At 36.3% G+C, this 22,028-nt stretch overlaps 2 protein-coding genes across 3 annotated transcripts in view; one reads left to right on the top strand and one right to left on the bottom strand.

Annotated features, from left to right (window-relative positions):
* Window positions 1-1,497: 1,497 nt before the first annotated feature.
* LOC109106724 (probable U3 small nucleolar RNA-associated protein 11) lies at window positions 1,498-4,516 on the bottom strand. Of its 2 annotated transcripts, XM_042741316.1 has the most exons (9): window positions 4,474-4,516; window positions 4,325-4,392; window positions 3,973-4,034; window positions 3,392-3,494; window positions 3,156-3,269; window positions 2,974-3,067; window positions 2,444-2,574; window positions 1,997-2,107; window positions 1,498-1,798 (listed from the first exon to the last, which is right to left on the bottom strand). In XM_042741316.1, exons 2-9 carry the CDS (start codon window positions 4,382-4,384, stop codon window positions 1,715-1,717), a joined length of 759 nt encoding a protein of 252 aa, XP_042597250.1. In that variant the 5' UTR covers window positions 4,385-4,392; window positions 4,474-4,516; the 3' UTR covers window positions 1,498-1,714. The 2 variants fall into 2 exon arrangements, with proteins under 2 accessions (XP_042597250.1, XP_018975552.2); XM_019120007.2 differs by having other exon boundaries at window positions 4,325-4,515.
* A 3,720-nt stretch (window positions 4,517-8,236) lies between these two features.
* The window catches only part of fhl3a (four and a half LIM domains 3a), a 35,361-nt gene continuing 21,569 nt past the window's right edge, over window positions 8,237-22,028 (top strand). Inside the window, exon 1 of the mRNA XM_019119512.2 lies at window positions 8,237-8,525. The gene's annotated coding sequence lies outside the window, so the exon portion shown is untranslated. The remainder of the gene's footprint in view (window positions 8,526-22,028) is intronic.

Raw genomic sequence — 22,028 nt, forward strand, 5'->3', positions numbered from 1 at the left:
AGTACAGTTGTATTTACAACAACAGAATAAACAAACCGGCAAAAAAAAAAAAAAAATTAGCTAAAGCATTGAAGGTCAGTGTAGACTTCCAATGGCTTCCCATCAAATGAGCCTATTCAAAACTATTGTGAACTCAACCTTTAACAAATTACATGAGAGCTCCCAAAGTGCCACAAGAGGCCTCTTTTACATCTCCTTATGTAAAAAACATTATGGGACAATGTGGAGGATTTTGACCAATATCTTTTAAATCTAGGGGTCACTACTAACTGGTAGACCTGCAGCCATGACCCCTGTGCAAAAGCTGATCTGAATGAAAGACAGGCTTCAGTAAGAACAGTGGCCTTCTGTGTAACGACAAACGGAAGCAGAGCGGAACTGCACACACGGCTGTGTGACCCTCCACTCCAAACCGAGGTGGTGGCAGTGACGAATGCACTAGCACATGACGCACAAACACGCGCACACTCTGCCTGTCACTTCTTTTGGCTGAGAATTGTGCAAATACAGAAGGTCAATATTGATAGGTCACACGGAGCTGCTTTGTAAATATCACCAGGCTTAGACATGCATGTTCATGTCACTGTGAACATGCACTTGTAAATCCTTTTAAAAAAAAAAATTAAAAGTATAATATGTAGGAATTCAAAATGTTGAGTGTATTACAGTACAGAAGCAGTATGCATACAGCATTCATTACAAACAGCTTTTCCTGTGGTCAGCGTTGGCACAGACAGACTCCTGGCCTGCTCCTCCCAAACACAGTGACATTTCCCTGTTCCTGATTCACCCCTCCTCCCTTTCCCAGGAGAAAGTAATGGATGGGGCCTGTTTATGAAGCCGCTGCCACCTGCATGATCAATCAAGCCATGCAGAGATGACACAAAAAGCTCAGTCTGTGCAGACAGCACACAACCTTTCAAATGAACAATTACACAAGCAGGACTAAGAATGATACAAGAAGTGCTTAAAAGTGGGACATTTAAAGTTCTGAGAAAATGAACTTCTGTTTTAACTCTTAAAAACATTATGTATTCAAATGAATAAGTAATAAAGAACAAAAAAAAGACTTGTAATATTTCCTGAAGTTTTAATGTAAAGTTTTAATGTAAAAATTATAATACAAAAACAAAATTAAAAATCATATATGCTATGTTTGACTTTACTAATACAACTTTTACTCTTTTTTTTTAATTTTATATATTTTTTTATAATTAAAAAAATATATCATTTATAAAATCTTTTTGTTTGTTTTTTGTTCATTTTATTAACAGTATTTTTGAATTATGGTAACAGACCATGTAATATAAACACTATGTAACCCAATAATTTGAGAGTTGCAACTGAATTTTGAAGGCATAATTAGTTACATTTTAAAAAGTGATGTCTACAAAGAGACAGAAAAGTTGCTCATTTTGTAACATGGTTGCAGATTTGATAAAATCAGATGAGATGTGCTAGTGCCACCTACTGTTAAAACCAAAGAACTGCAAAACATTAAAGACAAAAATTTTATTTTAAAGCAACAAATGATTTTGCAATAAATATGTACAAACTCCTTGCCTTATAGTGTGTAAGATTCCCAGCACGGCCTCACAGACTACATTATAGAAGTGAAAGACAAATCCATAGATTCAGTCCACTTCATAGATTAAACGGCTGATTGGTGGCCACAAGACAAAGTGAGTTTTCTCAGTGTGCTAATTCAAAGATGTCATCTTTTCCTCTTGGCCTCAAATCTATAGACGGCTGGAGCACTTCCGGTCTCTTCACAGACTTTCACTTTCTTAACCTTATCCTGTCAGATATAAAAGCACAACCCAGATGTCACACAATCATGAAAACAAATGTATTCTGAAAGCACAACCAATACTTCGTCGTAAGACAAGATACGTTTCTTAAACACTAGATCAATGGCAAAACTGAAATTATTCTAATCAGTACTAAAGTGCCCATGTTGAAGGGGTTTAGGTGAAATGTAGATGTATGCACTCACTTGTAAATCTTTTCTAGTCTGGATCTTTTGACTAATGACAAACATCTTGTTTTCTCTGTCAATACGCTGTGAAAGCCTCAGATATTGAAGTTCTCTCTGCTTTGCAAGTTTCTGAGAAAGGGGGAATAAACATGTTAGAAAAAGACAAACATAAGAAAGAGGACAATAGATGCAAAGAAGTTAGTGTTAAAAACTGATTTTCACTATTATTTACAAAAGGATCTGCATTTTCATGGGTTAAAATGTATTACATATATACAACATAATTAATAACCAAGTCATTACAATAACTACTATTTATACAATTATTACTATTACAATTAAAACATTAATACTCTTATTATTTTTAGAAATAGGTTAATGACTGAAGAAATGATTCAACAGTGCACTGTACACACTAAAATATTTAGGTTATGTACATAGCATGCTATACAGTGACTACATTACCTTTATACTCTGAGGCTGCACTGCTCCCACAATGCTTTTCTTTTCCAGGGTCTCTATTGTAGGTCTGTTATATGCTCGTCCCACCAGTTCAGGTACTGTGTTGAGGTGGACGGCCAGGTCAAAGTCCTCCACTAGCATAAAAAGATACAGATTTGAAAACATAAAAATGAAAAAAATATAAAATAAATAATGTCTAGTTTAACAAGCGGTCTGCAGCAATACTGCTGGTGGTCCACCAAGTATCATATGATCTCAAACTACTATGACAATGTACATTAACAAACATACAATCACACAGTACTAACTTTAGCTCTAAGTTAATAAGCTAGAGGCATATACTTTGTATCAACCGCATTAAAATATATTTAAAATATACATTACGTTAATAATGATTATTTTACTGGCATAGCAATGTAGGCAGCATAAAGTGTATAAATACATGAATATGATACTAGCTTATTATAAAGCAGGATTAAAATGCTAAATTGAATTTACTGCACTATGCAATAGGTGCAACTATACAATATTACCTTCTTTTTTTGAGTCCACATAAAAAAACTGTTTATTTTTCTTTTCCTCATCAACATCAAGAAGGTGGAGCTCTGATTTCATCCTTTCGATTTTCTGAAAAACAGAACATTTAAGCCATTATTCTCAACTTTATCCCTTTAAAGTCACAAATACACAGATAAATAGGAAGAACCAGCCCTACCTTCATCTCTGACACTCGCTTCATTTCCACATATCTGATGTCCTGGGTCCTCATCACTTTCTTCTGCTCCTCTGTCATCGTTTCTTCTTTTGGTTTGAGCATGTGCACGCCATCCTGAGCAGTAGCAGAATGAGCAGAGGTCACAAAACCTCATAGCCATAAAAATCTATTGTAGGTGTGCTCTCAGTGCAGTTTATGATTGTGGAATGCAGCAGTAGTACTAAGAGGTGACAAACCTTTAAATGGTTGTGTATCATTTTAAAGTGAAATTCATCAGGGTTCTTATCCATGGCCTTCTTGCGCAAGGCCATGAGGGTCTTCTGCTTCCGGTGGTAGTCACTGCATTACAAATAACAGGTTGGAATGGACACAGCAGTTTGTAAACTGTACCAATATTATAAAGTGCACTATATTAGCTACATTCAAATTACAAACAAATCTGAAGTACAAAGTCCTACATAATATGATCCTTGTTTTTTATTTTATTTACAAGTTATTATATCTAAAATCGCTGTTATCACATTGTACCAAGTACATAATATTCACTACTATCTTAACTAAAATACCTCACATTTACTACTTACTTTATATTCTTGTTTGTGAAGAAAAAAAAATAAACATGATTTTTCCCCCTTTGAGATTTAATAATTTCATTAATAATGATTTATTTGGAAAAACTGACAAATTGCTGCTTGTGAAACATCGCAAAACATTCCAAAGAAAAGGCAATAACATCTCTAATGGGAAAGCGTCTAAACACATTAACCATAACACATCCAACAACAATAATAAAAAGATAGATTTTGTGATTTCTTACTCTGCACGAAGTTTGTAGTCCTTCTTCTTCTCCAACAGTCCCAACTGTTTCCTGAAACCGAGCTGAGATGGGAGAAAAGTCAGGTTAATAAACAAAATAAGATATGGAAAGCTAAACCTTCTTCTCCTTCCCTGCTGGGAAATGATACAGAAACTAAAGCGGCCGTCGGATTTCAGAAAACCCCGCATAGCCCCATTCTTTTGCCACTACAACTACCTCCGTACATGAATTTATCTGTCAGAATAAATGCAATTGAAACTGTTGAAACATTGTTTCAACAAATTGCTGAAAACTCTACTTAGCAAGGCAACACGCGAGTAAGTTAAGTAACTTATGTTTAAACTGAACCTACCTGTGATCGCTCTTTGTGGTCTCGTTGTTTAGATTTCAACGCTTTTCGAAAAGAAGACATGGTTGTATCTGAAAACAAATCCGATTGCGATTGACTGAGGGAGAAAAAAATACAGACAGGAAATTTGTGTGTACACTTCACAACCTCACATGTATGTATATTCTCACGTGGATACGATGGAGCACAGTAGCAACGTGTTATTTCTCAGCAGCAGATTCGCGGCGAAGATTTTATCTTTCCATCCTGATCAAACGTATTATCAATATTATAAATAATTAGACATTTCTTAAGAAAAAAAACTACTATGAAATAACAATTTTCATAGAATATGAACAGTATATAAAAGACAAATTAAATTAAATACAAATGTTCAAAAATTGAATAGTTTGCTTACTAAATGTATAATTCTACAGTAGCCTATTCCTCAGTATTATTTAACCGTGTAAAAGCGGCGCCTGAACAAAAAGATATTTACGTATATCTTCGTTTTAAAAGTAGTGTAAAAGAAATGTTGAAGAGGTGTCGACAGCAGATGGCAGTGTCCTCCACTGCAACCACGCACTCATACACTCTAATATCCTACCTTTACAATTTGAAAGTTCCATTCTGTCAAAACTGCTTTTGACTCCAGTAAATGTTATGTTTTCAAATCCAATCTTTCACTCTTGTTTCAAAAACTGCACTTTCTGAACGTCACAAAGCTCCAGTAACAAGCTGTATCCTTGACACTGAGCGTGCACCACAGCATTAGCTTTATATGGCCATCTAATCAGTGATATCCATCACAGGAGTTGTCTACTGTTTTGTATGAGGAAGATAACCAGGCTCGCGGCAGGGAAGGACTCAGTAACAAACCTTGGGTGCTGAGACAGTTAGTTTACATATCCTGGCCAGTGTGTTGACACTTTAAATCACTTTGGTCATGATAATGACAACCTCTATCTGCCAAAGAGATTGGTTAACACTAACAAATAATACTTGGTGTTTCTCAAGCAGGGTCTTTAAAGGGTGTCCTACTCCATTCCAGACACCTAATTTGTATCTTAACCAGAAGGATAGCTTTCAGCCATTAGAATGACAAATGTCAGAGCTAAAGTCTGATGACGACACCTGTGCGCCTCTTATAGCTCTGAAGGTCCAGTTTGTCTGTTAGTTGGCTTGTCTTCTGAGAATGAAAGAGGGGCAAAAATGGCCATTTGGTGTGTCAAAACATGCGGGTCATGGGACATAAGCAAGGGCAGATTTGAAATAACAACCAGCTTTTCCTCTGGCAAAAAAAAAAACACACACACACACACACAAAAAAAAAACACTGTGCTTTACTCAGAAATACAGAACATCATGTTCCAGTGCTGCAAGTCTTTTCCCACTGTTATTTTTTTATAACACACAAAGCACTGTACAGGTACAGAGGACCTTACAAAACTAAACACTCAAGTTTCAGTATGAGGAACCTTAAATGGAATAAAAAGAAAGTATTTTTGTTTGTAACTCATTCTATTTATTACCTCATATGATATGTCTATCCTCTTTTTCCTGTTTAATGTTTGAAAAAAAATTCACAAAAGATTCACAAAACATGCAGATTCTTTACTGAGAAGGAAACCCTTTCATGGGGTTACTTTTTCCATATGACGTCATATCCTTGATTGACCCACGGTTTGTGGGCTTTCAACTTCTTTATGCTAGACATATAAAACCAAGTGACCCGATGGACTTTTCCTATACAGAAAATAAACCACAGTAAAGCATGTAAAACAAAAACAGGAGATTTAAAGCATTTCCCTAACTGAATTTTAATCTGATTATATATGTTTCTCAACAAAAAAGATCTTTAGGGAACAACTAAGTATTCAAACCTGTGTTTAAGAGAGGGCAGAATGTCAAATGGGCAAAACGAGGGGTTATAGGTTTATGATAGCTTGGAGTTTCTGGAATGCCCTCGCTTGACAGATATATTACTATTTGGTTTTTAATATAGGCCTTTAAAAATCACACAAATGACATAATGTTACTGGCCAGTAGCTCAAGACCTTGGAATGCCTTTCTTAACCATTGTAGGGTTTCTGTACACAAAGAGTGAGATTAATCCGAATCGAGAGGAACTCCCGTATGAATTACACTGTATCGTAGTCCATAAATCAGGTTTCATCTCATTTTTGAGTGGTCATATTCAAGTAAAAGATGTAGTTTGCTTGATTCCATTCATACAAATTGTAAATGGTGGATAGTCTGGATTGTGGGAAATCTTATTCACATGTTACTCCTGTGTCAGCGGGAAAGGTTTTTGAGAAGCATCAGAGGAAACCATTAAATAGATTTAAAACTTATAATTTCAGGTTTTACCAGGGATGTTAACAACGCCGTATGAACCCTAGATCCTTCCAGGAAAAGGCCTCCCTTGAATGTTTGGTTCTCACTCTCAAAATTCGACCACAAAACCCAGTAAAGAGTGGATATGGGACAATTAACAGTAACCCCATTATTTACATTACCTAGTTTGAGCTGGCAGTACAAAATGTCAGTAAAAAAGGGTTTTAAGGTCCTGTAAAGACATGAGAAACATCTAAAGATATGACAGACAAGGACACAGTTGTCTGGGTTTTTTTTTTCTTTCAGGGATAAGTGAAATGGTTATCGTAAGCAGTGGAGGTATTCACAGTTTACACTTGATTAAATTTGGTGTAATTTGATAAACCTTTCTTTTAAACTGTTAAAGAGTGGTAATAAAAGCCTAATGGCATTACAGTCCTGATGCTGAGGATCAGACATTTGGTACATCATACCATGTTAAAGAGAAAAACAAGAGGTGTTGTTCTTGCTAGGGGTGTAATTTAATGAATTTGAATTATGTATGAACTTGTTGGTAGGGTCATGCACGATGGCACTAAATACCTGTTCTAAGACAATCATTGAACCCATTTATTGTAAGCAAATCATACAAGCAAGTCAACTCAAGATACAGTTACAAATTTAGTTTCAGTTATATAATCTCTAATGATATGGCTGGACACAAACCGCAATGCATCATTTCATTTACAACAATTGCTCAGTGTTTTCTGCGGCTGCCTGAATTAGTATAAGGACAAAGTCACTCTCTTTAATCTTGCAAGAGGCTCTTTATATTGTATCTGTTTATCTTAAGTATTACATTACAAACATAACCACATATCAAAAACTAAAATTAGTGCAACACTTACCTCTTTGTTATACAATAAAGTAAGTGCCTGAAGTGTTTTCATAGCAAACTTTTGTGAATATCATGTAATAAAAATTTGTTCATCCATTGCTGAGGAGAGGAGAATAGGATCCCCCCCCATCATTTCCACTACACTGTCATTTCCATCCCTTCTCTATTACTCAAAACTACTTTTAATATTAAACATAGTAATGTGTTAAATTGCATTCTGCTAACAAGTGGTAAAATAGCAAGTGGTATTTTAAATATTTTGGAATAAAAGGTAAATTTTTGCAGCTAGTATTAAATATTAAATCATATTTTGAAACTTTTTCATATTCTTTCATATTTTCACATTCACGTTCATCACATCATAGCAACCTGTTGGGATTTTGAAAAAGGTTTTCATTTTTTTAAATGAAATCTAAACATAAAAGTTATTTGAAAAGTAGCAATGACATATTCAACACAGTTAAAAAACTTTCCATTGATAAAAGTTTCCAAAACAGTTTAAATTTGACCATATACTTTTGACCTTATACTTAAAAACTAAATAATCCATCCCCCATGAGCAGTGGGGTAACGGAGTGGAAAAAAGTTGTTCATTGTCATGACGAATAATTCACCTCTGATGTGGGTGTCAAGTAACAGGTATGTATTGTGCTACTTTCATTTACTACAGACAGACATCTCTTGCGCTCTAAGTTAACTGCAAACGGCAAGTCAGACAAATAACAATACAAACTGTCTCAATTTAAAGATCATTCAATGAAACTTCCTTCAGAAAAGAAGGAATACCGTTCATCCATTGGGGCGGGAGCTTGTGACTCACTCAACTTCCTCTATAGTAACGCATGGAAGAGTTACGCGCGAGCATTCTCTCATTCGGCGCTTTGAGAGAGAGCTGAACACTTCTGCACACCCCCGAGGAACAACTACAGGACTACAGAGCTATTAAACAGGCCAGCTAAAACTGACCCCAGCACACTCGACACGGACAAAGACTGAAAGAGTTTTGACAGGGTAAGCGTACTTCTTAACTTCTCCATCCCCCCGTCATTTCAATTTAAACTCACATGATAGAGAGCTAATGATTTTCAAACGTTTTTCATTCATAACCAGAGAGTAAAAATCGATGACTTCGTTCGCCTGTGAAAGTTTTCATTCATCCAGGTTATGGTAGCATGTCTTGAAGAAGTATTAGAAAGTTCACGGTTTTACCTCTGTAGCCTACTTGTAAAATTATATTTTTGACCAACTCTTAACACTTACATAGCTTCCATGGATAAGTTTTAAAAAGTGAAAAATAATAAAGCAAAAGTATTTTAACTACAATATTTAAAATTCTAAATTTAATTTATGTGCATGGAAGAAAATCCTAGCATCACCTGTTAAAAGTTTTCTTATTTTGGACTTTAGTGTAAAATATAATTAATTCTAGTCCATTCATTCCTAAGTGTTTTATTATCATCATCTTCAACTCTCCCTCAAGTCAGAGTTTCATGACATGGTGAACTTTTTTTACTTCACACACTTATAGTTCTCAGAGGAATCTGACACACGTGTCACGACTTGACAGTTATTTGTGTAAGTTTTCTGACAGTCAGACATCAAGTCTTTCTTGGCATTAAACGCACACATGCAGATAACCATTAGAAAAACAGAACAGACTTATTCATGAGTTTACTCAAAGCTGATCCAGGTTGGAACTTGATTGCTCATCTTTGAACACACCTCATCCCAGAACATGTTGCATTCCAAGGCGTAGTGAATACTTTGAGTAACTCCTCGTAAGGTTCCCGTTGCAAATTACTTCAGACTGCACATTTTTACAGCCCTGTTCACTGAGGTAATAATATAGAAGCCCAGTGTGAATGATAATACTCATGGTTTTCATTTTTATTTATTTCGTAATATGTGGTGTGTTTATAGAAAGTAACCTTAAGTTAAACATAAAACAGGAAATGGGTTACGCATATCAGAGAGTGATGTGATTCATAAAGACACACCTTGAGTGACTGGAAACAGGTGAGTGGAAATAGTTTATCTATCAATGGGTGGGTCCTCTTGATATGTCCAATCCGCTGATGATGACTAAAATCATTTGGCAGAGATTTGTCATTTAAGCAATATTTTCTGTCTAAGGAAAGTCTTGACAAGACAGACAACAGGGCAAAAAAAGTTGACAGGAAGAACAGAACTGCGTCCTCGACTCATTTCCTCTTTCTTTTCTATTTTCAAGCCCAGCTGCTGAGACTGGCCTCTGTTCTCTGGCATCCTGTAGACATCGCATAGGCAGCCAGTCAGTTGTCTCATATTCAGTGACTCATTGAGTTTTTAACCCTTAAAGTGTTTTTTAATGAGTTGTGCTGTGTGTTTTAAGTGTAGTATGGCATGTGCTGGCATGCATATGTTTGTGTGTGCGTGAGAAAAAAAAAGAAAGATCTTTGAGGTGCATCACTGTGTCTTTTGGTGCATTAAGAAGCCTTTGAAAGTACTTAACTCAGAGCCAGATTCCCATGCTGTCTGCCGCCAGCCCTCTGCCATTCCATTCCCATTCATTATTCCAGGAGGGGGAGTTCAGAGGTGATTGTGGAGAAACAAAATCATTCCTTTGAAACTTAAGTTCTATGCCTCTCATATACATGCCACAAACTTTATGAGGCCTTAGTGTGTCTCACAGTATCACTGATTTAACTGCATGCTCCATAGCAACTGATTGCCACATGCAATATGAAACTCAATACTTTATCCAAACACTTGCTTACATGCCAGTCCTTTATAATCTAATTGTAATTACAAAATTATAATTACAAAATAAATAAAATTGAACATTCTACTGTACTGTAATTCATTATATATTGTATTTATTACAATATACTAGCTTCTAAGCCAGCTTTAAAAGTGTACAGTGCTTTATCTGCCACAACAAAGTGTCTTTATTTGGGGGCTTTTCTCAGCATATATTGATATATGCAATTAATTAATTCAATTTAATGAATTTTATGCCGTTAATTCTATTGTTTTAATATTATTATAATAATTATAATAAATAATAATAATATTTTTCAAAGAAATTATCACTTTATTCAGCAAAAATGCATAAATTAGCACAAAATTTCAGCTGGACAAAAATACATTTTAAAAGAATTAATATTTAAAACGGTTCAAATAAATGTAGGCTTGTGAGAATTTCTTTAAAAAGACTAAGAAAAAAAATCTTACCTATATCATTTACATATTTTAACTATTATTTTAAAATGACCAGCCATACAGTTGATAAAGATATAGAAAGTTATTTACTCCAACTTTCCTGTCTCCACCATATTCTATACATTTCATAAAAAGTGCTTCATCGAAAGTGGCTTGTGAATAACTCATCATATTGTCCATCAAAGAAATCCAAGTTCGTAAATTGGGCCGTATTTTATTTACTAACCACAACAGGGCTTCCTCTTATAAGGGCCATGGTTTCTGAAGTGTCCTGTTGTGGCAACAAAATAAAGCGTCTTCTTGTGGTTAAAAAAACATGCACTCTTTGGTAGTCTGTACGGTCCATAAAATCCAAAAAAAAAGGCCATAAAGTGTGATGTTGTCATCTTCGGAGTACATTTATTTTGGTGTCTGGAATATTCAGACCCATCAGGAACTGAAGGAGGTTGAAAATGCATTTGCTTTTTCCCTGTTGGGTCAGGGCGATGTGACTGCAGTGTGATCATGGCCACATTCTTTGGAAGCACTGTGTTTTGTTTTGGAAAGCTTTATCTTACGCAGAGACTGTTGTTCATCAGTGATAGGACAGAGCGCAATGCATTTTATGACAAGTTTCCCATAAAGTGAGCTCTGTTGAAAACTGCAGTTATATTATGCAAAATAATTGCATTTTGTTCTCATTATTCATACTATATACAGCAGCATTAGAAAGAGTAGTGTGGTATTCTATTCAAAAACTGCCACTTGTTTGGTCACAACATACACTGAAAGTAGTTGTCCATTCACAAGTCACAGCACAACGCACAGAAAGAGCGTACATGTGTGCCCATGCCATAAACATTTATCAGACTGTCCATATGCAAATCAGTTGGACTGAACATCTGTCCATCAGTAAAGCAGCTCTGTAGTCAAATGTGTAAGATAACGCCAAGCCAGAGACAATAAACCCTTTAATTCATCTCTAAAAAGAGTGCCAGTTGAAGCAATGTGAATTCAGATGTCTTGAATTGAATAACACATACCAGTACACTGTGTTTACTGTCTTCTTTACATCATCATGAGTTATTGTGTCAACTCTGGGACCGTCCCATACACAAGCTCGCTGTGCGAAAATCTCAGGATTCAGACCTTTTATGTTCTACTGCCACATTTCTTTTAAAATTGCTCATGGGGGACATATAACTGGTTGTTTGGAGGGTTAACTTTGAATTAAGGGAAGTTACTGGGAGTTTCCTGCGGGGGACTCCAGGTGCATCTGTGATCCAGTGAGATGGTGGCTTCCTCCCAGACCGAGGAGAAAGAATGGATGAAATCAGATCCTCACATCTGGGCCCCAAGAGACGCAACCCTTTGCTCGGTGTACTATCTGCTCACTTGTACTGTTTGTTTACCTTTCCCCTCTCTTCCTCTCGCAGTCCTTATTGTCCTTCATTGATGGTTAGTGCCTTGCTCTGAGCCACTTGTTGTTAAATTCCTTTGTCTGTCTTTCTTCCGGTCACTTCTCTACAACACTTATCATTTGCTCCGATATGCTGCTCTGTGTCACCGTGACCAATGGGTCAAGATTCAGCCGGTTAAACCCCTTCTAGTAGACTATACTATCTGGCTTTAAAAAATGTCTTTTTCCATTTTGTAAAAAAAGAAGAAAAAAAAAAGGAAATTGTGCGAGAAACGCTTACAGAACCCATTCTGATAACTATTCTAAGACTTAAATTATTCTGCTGATGTGAATGGAATATAGTATTAAAATATGTGACAATGTTTCCTGCACTACTATTCAGTATTGCCGCAATACTGTTAATTAACTTATAGCGCTGAACATGTATAGCACAATCAATTTAGTCTGATTTCCGAACAACTTACTCTTATTACTCTGTTTTAATGAATCAAAATCATAGAGAGTAGAACGAATGTCGTCTGATTCCTAAACAAATGACTCTTATTAAAACCATAGACTGCAATTTATATAATTTGAATCCCAAACAAATGATGAATCTCATATATATACCAATAAAAATTATGGGCAACTAGTCTAGTCTGATTCTCGAATAAATTATAAAATAAATGAATTATAAGCCGCTTTGTTTTAGTGAATTAAAACCTTACATGTGTAGTTAGTCTAGTTCTATTTCCGGCAAAAAAAAAAAAAAAAAAAAAAAACCTCTTATGAGTGGGTTCTTTCTAGAAAATTAAACAAATACAGTTTACTTACTGCATTTTGATGCTTAAGGCTTGGGAGACTTAAATCAGTAGTTTTGTCAGTAGTATTTTATAAAAATAAACAAATGAATGACGACATATGTTGCCATATTTTTATTTTAGGATTTGAATTTAATATAGTTATATCCAGGTGTTGGATTCTTCTTATGTTGCCTTTAAAAAGACTGCAAAAAGTCAATTAAAAAGTCTGAAATTTGTGTAAACAAAATGAGTTTTACATTTATTATGAACAGTATCTCATCGTTTGAAAATTTAATTGCATTTGTTTTTCCCCAAATAGGTATTTGTCAAATATGCTAAATAAATCATTAATGGAACCAGACTGGGAATCATTAAAGTCCTTGCAATTCCCGTTATAAGCAGACATTCAAAACTTGCTGAATCAGACCTTACAAGTGTGATTAGCAATGCCAGATGGCATGTGTCTGTAGGCATGAGTTGCATCAGTAACATCTGTGGGTTGCACGGATTAAGCAATTGCCATTTTTCTAATGGCCAATGCTTATTATGTCTGTCATACCAGCTGTATCACAAACAACAGATGTTATTGTGCAATATATCCATCCACACTCTTTTGTCACCCAGCCATAGTCCCCGATTCACCTTTGACGCACCTCATCTCTGTACAGATCCAGGAATCTGGTCACCCTAGTGGTGCGGGTTTTAATAGACACTGTAAGCGGTCAGGTCACAGGGTTAGGTTCTTTCACTCCTTGTCTCGCACACATCACCAACTCCCAAGAGGAAAATATCCCAAATCTGTCAGAGAGATGCATTCAACCTGACAATGAATACCCACATTGGAACGTAAACACTGGTCCGTACTTGTAACAGTCAAATAAAACATGTCTGGTTGGCATTCTCAAAGCTATGACTCTCAAACTTACTGTAACATGCTATCAGAATCAGAGTGAAATATGTGTATAGCAGCAGGGAGTTTCCTGTAAAATCTGGATCCAGTGCAAATGAAATCTGTAGTTAAGGGGTGTTGGAAAACCAAATCCATGGTGCACAGCTGTAGAAATCACAATGCATTATCAAATTGTTTATTATATATGATATAACAAAAAGAGAAAAATAAACATGGGATGTCTTTAAAAAAATTTTTTAGTTTTTGATATATTGTCAATACGACGTATGAAAAAGCATATCTTGTCTGAGCATTAACGGCACACTATAAATAGTGAATAGGGATGTAGGTTGATACAAACTGCTCTGTTCATCTTCATGGCTGCGAGTTTTTCTCCATCTGACGGTGACTCACCACATGCTGGAAACTTATGGTTCAAACATCTGTCCTGCAGACTGATTATTTTGACTTGATTTATACTTGCTGATAAATCAAACTGTTTTTAATGTTACGTCTGTTGTGCCACCCTCTCCATCTTGATGGAATTAGTCAGTTCTTTGCACTCCACATGGAGAACCTTTATCAGTGACATCAGTTTTAAGTATTTAAAAACACATTTCTAAGAGGAAAAAACATTTAGAGGTCACAAAGCGAAATGCAGTAGAAAACAAGCATACTGAAAAAATTGGAATGGGATTTACAATTTTCACTCAGAAATGTAGAATTCTGAAATTTCACAAATGATTACAAAGAAACATTGAAATGAAAATGACATTTTGAAGTAGACAGACTAAAAATTACGGTGTAACAAGCACTTTATATTAAACAGTTGCAGCACTCCCAATTTTACTTAAAATGAATGCAAGTCAATTATTTAATGCTGCTGTTGCCAAACTTAGTAGTAACTTTATAGTTGTTGTTGGACATCAAATTTAGGGTTTAAATATTATAAATATTAGTTGCCATATATCTTGCATTATAAATGTGAAATTTTCTTTTAAAACACATACTTTTATTTACAACTGCTAAAAGCCTACAGCGTATGTTCCATTAAACAAAGGAAATAACTGGCCAAATAATAATTCATCAAAAGCATCTCTACATGGCAATTTAAAATACTTTTACTGTCACAGAAACAGAAAAATGTGACTATTGAGCTGTAATTTATCACGTAGGGTCAGTTTGATCCAGTACAAGCTCTGCTGGCTATTCAGTGTTAAAAGCACAGAAGCATTAAGAGAATAATAAACTAGATGTACATTATAGTAAAAAATTTAAAATAATATTTAGATTTGAAACCAGTGGTTGTGAATCCGAGACAGCGGCCCAGCTGCTTAGCTTTTTACTGGGCCTGGAATCGCCAAGAGGAGCCATTAATTCTCCAACAAACCATTTAAAAAGATTAATCACAATCATTACATCTTACACGTGCAATTCACCACCACACAGTTCCTTTTTTTTGCATAGGACTTATCTTAACCCATGCACACACATGCACAGATCCACGTGTGTAGGCAGACACATTTAAGCACTTCCCAATGCTTAATTAGCCTCCACATCTGTAAGAGATGAGAGCAAATGGCTGTGACATCATTTCAGATGAGAGGAAATCTGAATCAAGTGTTTCCATTCCGTGATGATGAATGACTCATTTCGGTTGCTTTTGGACTTCTAAACATTCCTTGACTTCTACAGCATACGAGCCGTCATAATCTTTTATGGAGCACGATGAACCGCCTCACCCTTGCTGACCTACGGAGCACACTGCAATGGAATGCATTAAAAAAAGCAGTGCTCGCTAGGATCGCTTCTGAAATGTTTTGTCTCCTTCCCCTCCAATTTATGCTGATGTTTATGTGATGCACAGCTGTGTGAGAGTATTTCCCTCTTAAGTAAACAGCTGCAAAATACTTGCATCATGGAGAAATCTGGTAGTGCAATGCAGATGCATGTGTGAATGGTCAAATGCACTTATGTATATTCGGTTCATAAACAGGTGGGACAAAAAAAAAAAATCTAATATATATATATATATATATATATATATATATATATATATATATATATATATATATATATATATATATATATATATATATATATATATATATATATATATATATATATATATGTGTGTGTGTGTGTATGTGCCAAAGGGAATCATGACATTTCCCTTGTATTGATAGCCACTAATTTTCGGTAGTGTGACAATCCTACCTGGCACAGAGGTTTTAAAGAGATTTATTCTTTTGCAATGTTCCATGGACCAGGGAAAGCGGAGGTAGCTGTCACCTTATCTGAGTGAACACCTTCACAGGACTTTCACTGACCATGGCTCTGCTCTTCACAGAAGCCGATAAATGGGAGAAAGTGTCCTTGTTGTGTCTATAAAAGGATTGCGGCTATAGTGGATAGAAAGATGAAGATGATTTAGTGCAGAGGGCCTGGATAAGAGCAGAGGGATGAGAAAGAAAAGACACTTGTTGTCTGACACTTGTTGACAAGGCCTTGAGCAAAACCTTGAGAATACAAAGACAGAGCCCCTTTGAATGCTTCACAGTGATTTGCAGTTGCACGTGAAGTCTACCAAACCATGAATTGCTTTTAAACACACTTCTCAACCATCGTCATACTTGGATGCAGAGTATGTCCGCATGCGAATAGTGTCAAAAATCAGTCGCTCCCAATAGAATCAACAGTGCTGTCCACACTGCATGCATGCAATGTTTTGATTGTTGTAGTGTTGACAGCTGGGTTGATTATAATGGGGACCATCTAGTTTTGTTGCATTACGTCACATCCTGTCATGCTGTTTGCATTACAGATGGTCATTTTCCTTTTTCAGTGAAAGTTCTGCATCTCTTGTCTAAAGAGACAGTTTGCATTTTGCCAAAACACACAAGTCAAACTGTAAACCATATAAAGGATATTATTTGGAGAGACCATATTTTCTGTGTCTCCAGAAAAGAAGTCAAAGCAGTCCTTTATTACGATTTTTCCCAGATAATAGGTCTTAAGAAGAGTTTAAGAGGAATTAAATTTACTGAATTGGAATGAGGGGTTCTTCAATTGAAACAATAACATTGTGTTTCTCCCCATGGCATGAAATTGCCATTCTTTTATATACAAGAGACAGAGGGATATTGAACCAGTGCAGGAAAATGGATGAGATGCATAATTACACAAAACAAGAGCCAGATTGCCTACACTCAAATGCAGGAGTGCTGACACTAAAAGCCATTGCTTCACTCTAAAAATATCTAACTGCTAAATGTTAAGCTTAAAAGCCTTTTTATGTAATTATATACTGTTTATGATTATGAAAACAAACAAAAAAACTTAAACGTATAAGAATGGGAATGCAGATATTTAATAATGTACATTATGCTCTATATACAGGAATATTTCATAGAGCAAAATGCCTTGACTCTGAACTAGGCTGCAAGCTCAGCCCAAAAACTGCAGTCTTTCCTATTAATACGCAGCTGTCTTGACAAAATCTATATTTTTGGATGATCTATGATGAGATTTTCAGAAAGCCATGTGCAGAACCTGGCGCCACTCGCCACCTAAGACCGATGTCTTTACGTCTGGCTTTGGGTCTGTTTGGCTGTCTGCGTATTCATTTATCTGTGGTGAGCTGCTCCACTTGGCCTAAAAAATGCACAACTGCACCGTGGAACTCAGTTTGTCAAGTAAATCAACCAGGTTTGTTTTAGTAAGTGGAACAGACGGAGGTTATAAAGGGTTGTGAGGTTAAAGAGGTTGGAAACATCATGGCAGAAAGCTGTGGATAGAAGAAGGTACCCGAGTTTGATAGACACTTAGATGAGGCCTTCTGATTTGATATCTGCATAACTATACAGTCTTATCTGCATTCGCCAAACTACCTATGCTAACGTTTTTTGTTTCCATTTAAGAACCTACATTTTATCACTTGCAATGAACAAGGCACTGAAGACAAATGGTGTTTTTTGCATGGCTGCATGATAAAGAGAGTCCCACGTGACGCAGCGAGATAAGACCATGATGAATTGCCCTTCTTATCCTCTGCAAAGTCAAAGAAATGTTTTTTTTTTTTTTGCATCTTGCCCCATAAGGCTTAAAAATCACATAAGCAATCAATGTAGAGTATTGCAGTACTTACTGAGTGCCAGCTAGTGAATGTGTGCTATGCTAATTTGCGTGCTAATTTCAGAACTTTTTTTTTTTTAGATTAGATTCAACTTTATTGTCAGAGCCCCTGTACAAGTACAAATACAGAGCTAATGAATTGAAGTGTGGATGCATTGTGAAAAGCTGTAGTTACAGAAATACAAATATATAAGTAAAACCATTGTGATGGTACAACTAGCGCAACAAACCAAGGTTAAGAACTAGTAAGTGCATCTTAAAGTACATTAAATCAATGTCAGGTTCTGTCATGAAACTCTAAATGGTGCAGACTGATGGGTCATGTTGCATATGCAGCCGATGAGCTTACTGCTTTGCATTTAAATGACTGGTTTGCATTTACTAGAGCAGTTTGCAATGGACTTTCAGATTTCCTCTAAAACCCTCCACCTTCCCCAGCTCCACATGTATAGATCTGCTGCGGGTTATTATACATGCTATTTATGCAGCAGCAGTATATCTTAAATATTTACAGCACTGTATCCATGTATGTATTGGCAGTAGTAAGATTCTGCTTAGCAGCAGCAGCAACAATCTACAACAACAGCAGTAATCAACAGCAGCAGCAGCGTAGCAGATCTATTCTGCCAAGACCAAATGCATTAACATTGTCATATCATAGCAATACCATGCTAAAATCTTCAGAAAGTTGTCATGATAGGAATAAAACAGTGTCTTTTTAATGCAGAAGTGCACAGTCCTGTTTCTGGAGATCTACCTACCTGCAGAGTTTGGTTCCAACCGAGCACTAACACACCTGTCTGTAATTTATCAAGTGCTCCTGAAAATCCTAATTAGCTGGTTCAGTTGTATTTGTTCAGGGCTGGAGATGAACTTTGTGGAAGGTAGGAGAACCAGGAACAGGATTGGGCACCCCTGTGTTAACGTCCACCATGTTAACCTACCATTGATCCGGCAACCGACCACAGGCGCCATGGGAACTGCAGAAGAGATCGACAGGAGTTTACCCACAATTACCTCACCTACCTCGGAAATCTGCGACTTGGGTTTCTGCTGTCACTTGACCTAATTTTGGTACCTCTGAGGTTCAAACTTAGCATGCCAATGAAGGGTCACAGCCACAGATATGACATTTTAGCATTAGTCTTTGGTGTAGCTGGACTGAGCAGTTTAACAATCAAGGAACTGGCAAATTAATCAACAACCCATACAGGCACAGTGCAGAAGTCTGTACTCGGAGTCTATGAGGTAATGCTTCTCCACCAGCCCCACCATCTTGAGAATGACAGAAGGGATTTTGGGGGATGGTGTAGCGGATGGCGGGGGCACAACTGTTTGATTTATGGTCACCTTTGAAGTGAGCTCATTCCAGCAGCGTGGCCAGTGCTCTGCTTTCTGGTGCCTGGAGCTCAGTCCCCTGCGAATGTAAACGGGGAAAAAAAAGACCCCTGGAGGTCGCCAACACCCACTGCCGTTTGCATGCAAAGTATACGCTTCCTCATTTTATGGCAATTTATAGGCATGCGTCTAGACATGTGCTAACATTTTTTTTTCTTGGTTTGCTTTTCTGCATGTGACATTTATCTTGAAGGTTACAGAAAAACGTGGCAGGAAAAGAGAAGGAGAGGATGAGGAAAAGAAGGGAGGTGGTCTAGATGAGTCCTTGGAGAGTCATAAAAGAGGACCAAGGGAGACATGTTTAAGCCCAATACAGCCGCCAATGGCGGTTGTGTTTTTCTTAGATCCTTCCACTGGAAAAAAAGTGTGTTTGCACATGTGCGCACATGTACATGCAAGTCTATATTTAGGAGCATTTATTTTTTTCTTCACTGGGTTGAAACAGCGTGATTAATTCAGATTCTTTGCTTGTAGTTTAGCAAAGTAAATTAAATAGTAATAGAGTGATAGGATTGTAATATTCTACAGTATTGACTGGCTATGTATTACCACCTACTCATATGGTAGGGATGCACTGATATTAAAAATCTCTGTTAAAGTGCTATTTTTTAAAATGCTATTTCTATGTCTAAAACAAAATACAAATCTAAATCTTTTAAAAACTAACGTGAATTTAGGCATCACAAAAATTTTTGTAGTAATAATATGGAAAATAATAATTTTGAGATTTGCTAAAAATTACATTTAATAGTGTTATTACATTAAAGATTAACTAAATAGAAAAAACTGTCAGATCAATTACCGATTATTTGACTGCAGATATCATATACTGACCGGTCAGAATCAAGTATTCCAGAGTGCTATAAAATAGTTTTTCATTCATCCACCACTGGGAATTAGACCTGACAGTCTTGTGCAGCTCATTTCCAAACTTTATCGCATTATATAATCTTATCTAGTCTGTTGGATTAGAAGCGGGCCAGTGTGGGGTTGTGGTTACGCTGTGGAAAGCAACCACCAACTGAGTTAGAGAAGAGATGTGTGTATGCAGCTGCTCGCAGTGTCAGCCCCTCCTGAACAACTCCCCCATTGTCTCTAGATCTTCTGCTGCGTTTATTTTCATTTGTGTGCATGTGTGCATCACCATTATCATCCTCCCTGTCTGTCTTGCTTTTCTGTCTGTGTTACTAACAAATTGTGATTGTTTGTAACACAGCCGTCAGATGCTGTGATGCTCAGATTCTAGCCGTCAGATGCTGTGGGCAGACGCCCCTGAGAAAACTGAGACTTTCAGTTAATGTCCAATGAAAGGGTCTCAATATAATGATATGAGCACAGTTTTACTTAGACTTACAGAAGTTTGGATGTTTTATAGATTAGGTCTGAGATCAGCTGACATAAAGGAAGACCCACACAATGCAGCTGAGCTATAGGTCACTTTACAGCAGGAAGTCAGTTTCTGCTGTATTGCCAGCAGCTGAACAAAAGACAAAAGACATCAGACCTTCATGGCTGAAAAACAGCAGGACACTTTTGATATTTGCACTTGTTTTTTTTAATTCCTATATTTTTTCTGTTCATTTTTCCCTGAGGATTTTTTAAAATTTAGGAATAAATTAAATTTTAGAATATATTAAAATATTTTAAATGTTTAAATAACATAAATGTTAAAATATTTACTATATTTTTGATGAAATACGTTCAACCTTGGTGAGTTTAAGAGACTTCTTTCAAAAACATTTAAAAAATCTAACAGACCCCAAACGTTTGAAAGGTAGTGTATACAACAATTAAAGCAAGATCACAAAGTTTAATTACGTTATAATTAGTAAATTATTAAATAGACTAATCTGGCTACGCTCTATTTGAGGTTTTTAAGTTAAAAATCAGTTTTCCTATGGAGAAAGTGAACAAGATTTTCAATTCTGGAACCCAACTCTTGCAACCCATCCCACCAAAGACTGAAAACTTTGCTGTTTATTTAGAAACATTTCATAAGCTGTTGGAACCTGTGAGACTTAATTTGGTTACGTTCCATGAGGATAAGCTATACTGTGTGTGTGTGTGTGTGTGTGTGTGTGTGTGTGTGTGTGTGTGTGTGTGTGTGTGTGTGTGTGTGTGTGTGTGTGTGTGTGTGTGTGTGTGTGTGAGATGCCCATACAGCTTACATGTTGAAGGCTGGGTATTTTATTGCTCTGTGGAGCCAGGACACTGTTTACATGTTGCCAAGGAGAAGAACCATAAATGGAATGTTAGAAAAATAAAAGGATAATATCCTGGAATGACTTCCGATGGTAAATCATACTGGACGCTTCCCATTTAGCAGGATCCCTTCACATACTGTAGCATTATGAGTTTTTTCCCATTTCTGTCAGCTTGCCTTTGCCAGGGACAACGAGTGAGAGAATCTGTTTCCTGCCACACTGCTAATCTTTAGATAAAATGTGATAACACAGAAGACAAACATTTAGTTCTCACAAGGCTAAATGTTTTTTTTTAAGGGCATTGCCTAAAAAAATAGTAGCAAGTTACTCATCAAATGTCATTATTTACTCACCGTCATATTGTTCCAAACCCTTACTTTTGTCTGTAGAACAAAAAGTTTAAAATTGGACTTTGATTTGGACTGATCTGATTATTATGTTAAAGTGAATTATGGCTTAAGTATTCATTCTGTTTCTTTTGTTCAAAGCTATCATATGGCTTCAGAA

The sequence above is a fragment of the Cyprinus carpio genome, chromosome B16 (assembly GCF_018340385.1).
Source record: "Cyprinus carpio isolate SPL01 chromosome B16, ASM1834038v1, whole genome shotgun sequence".
Taxonomy (NCBI): domain Eukaryota; kingdom Metazoa; phylum Chordata; class Actinopteri; order Cypriniformes; family Cyprinidae; genus Cyprinus; species Cyprinus carpio.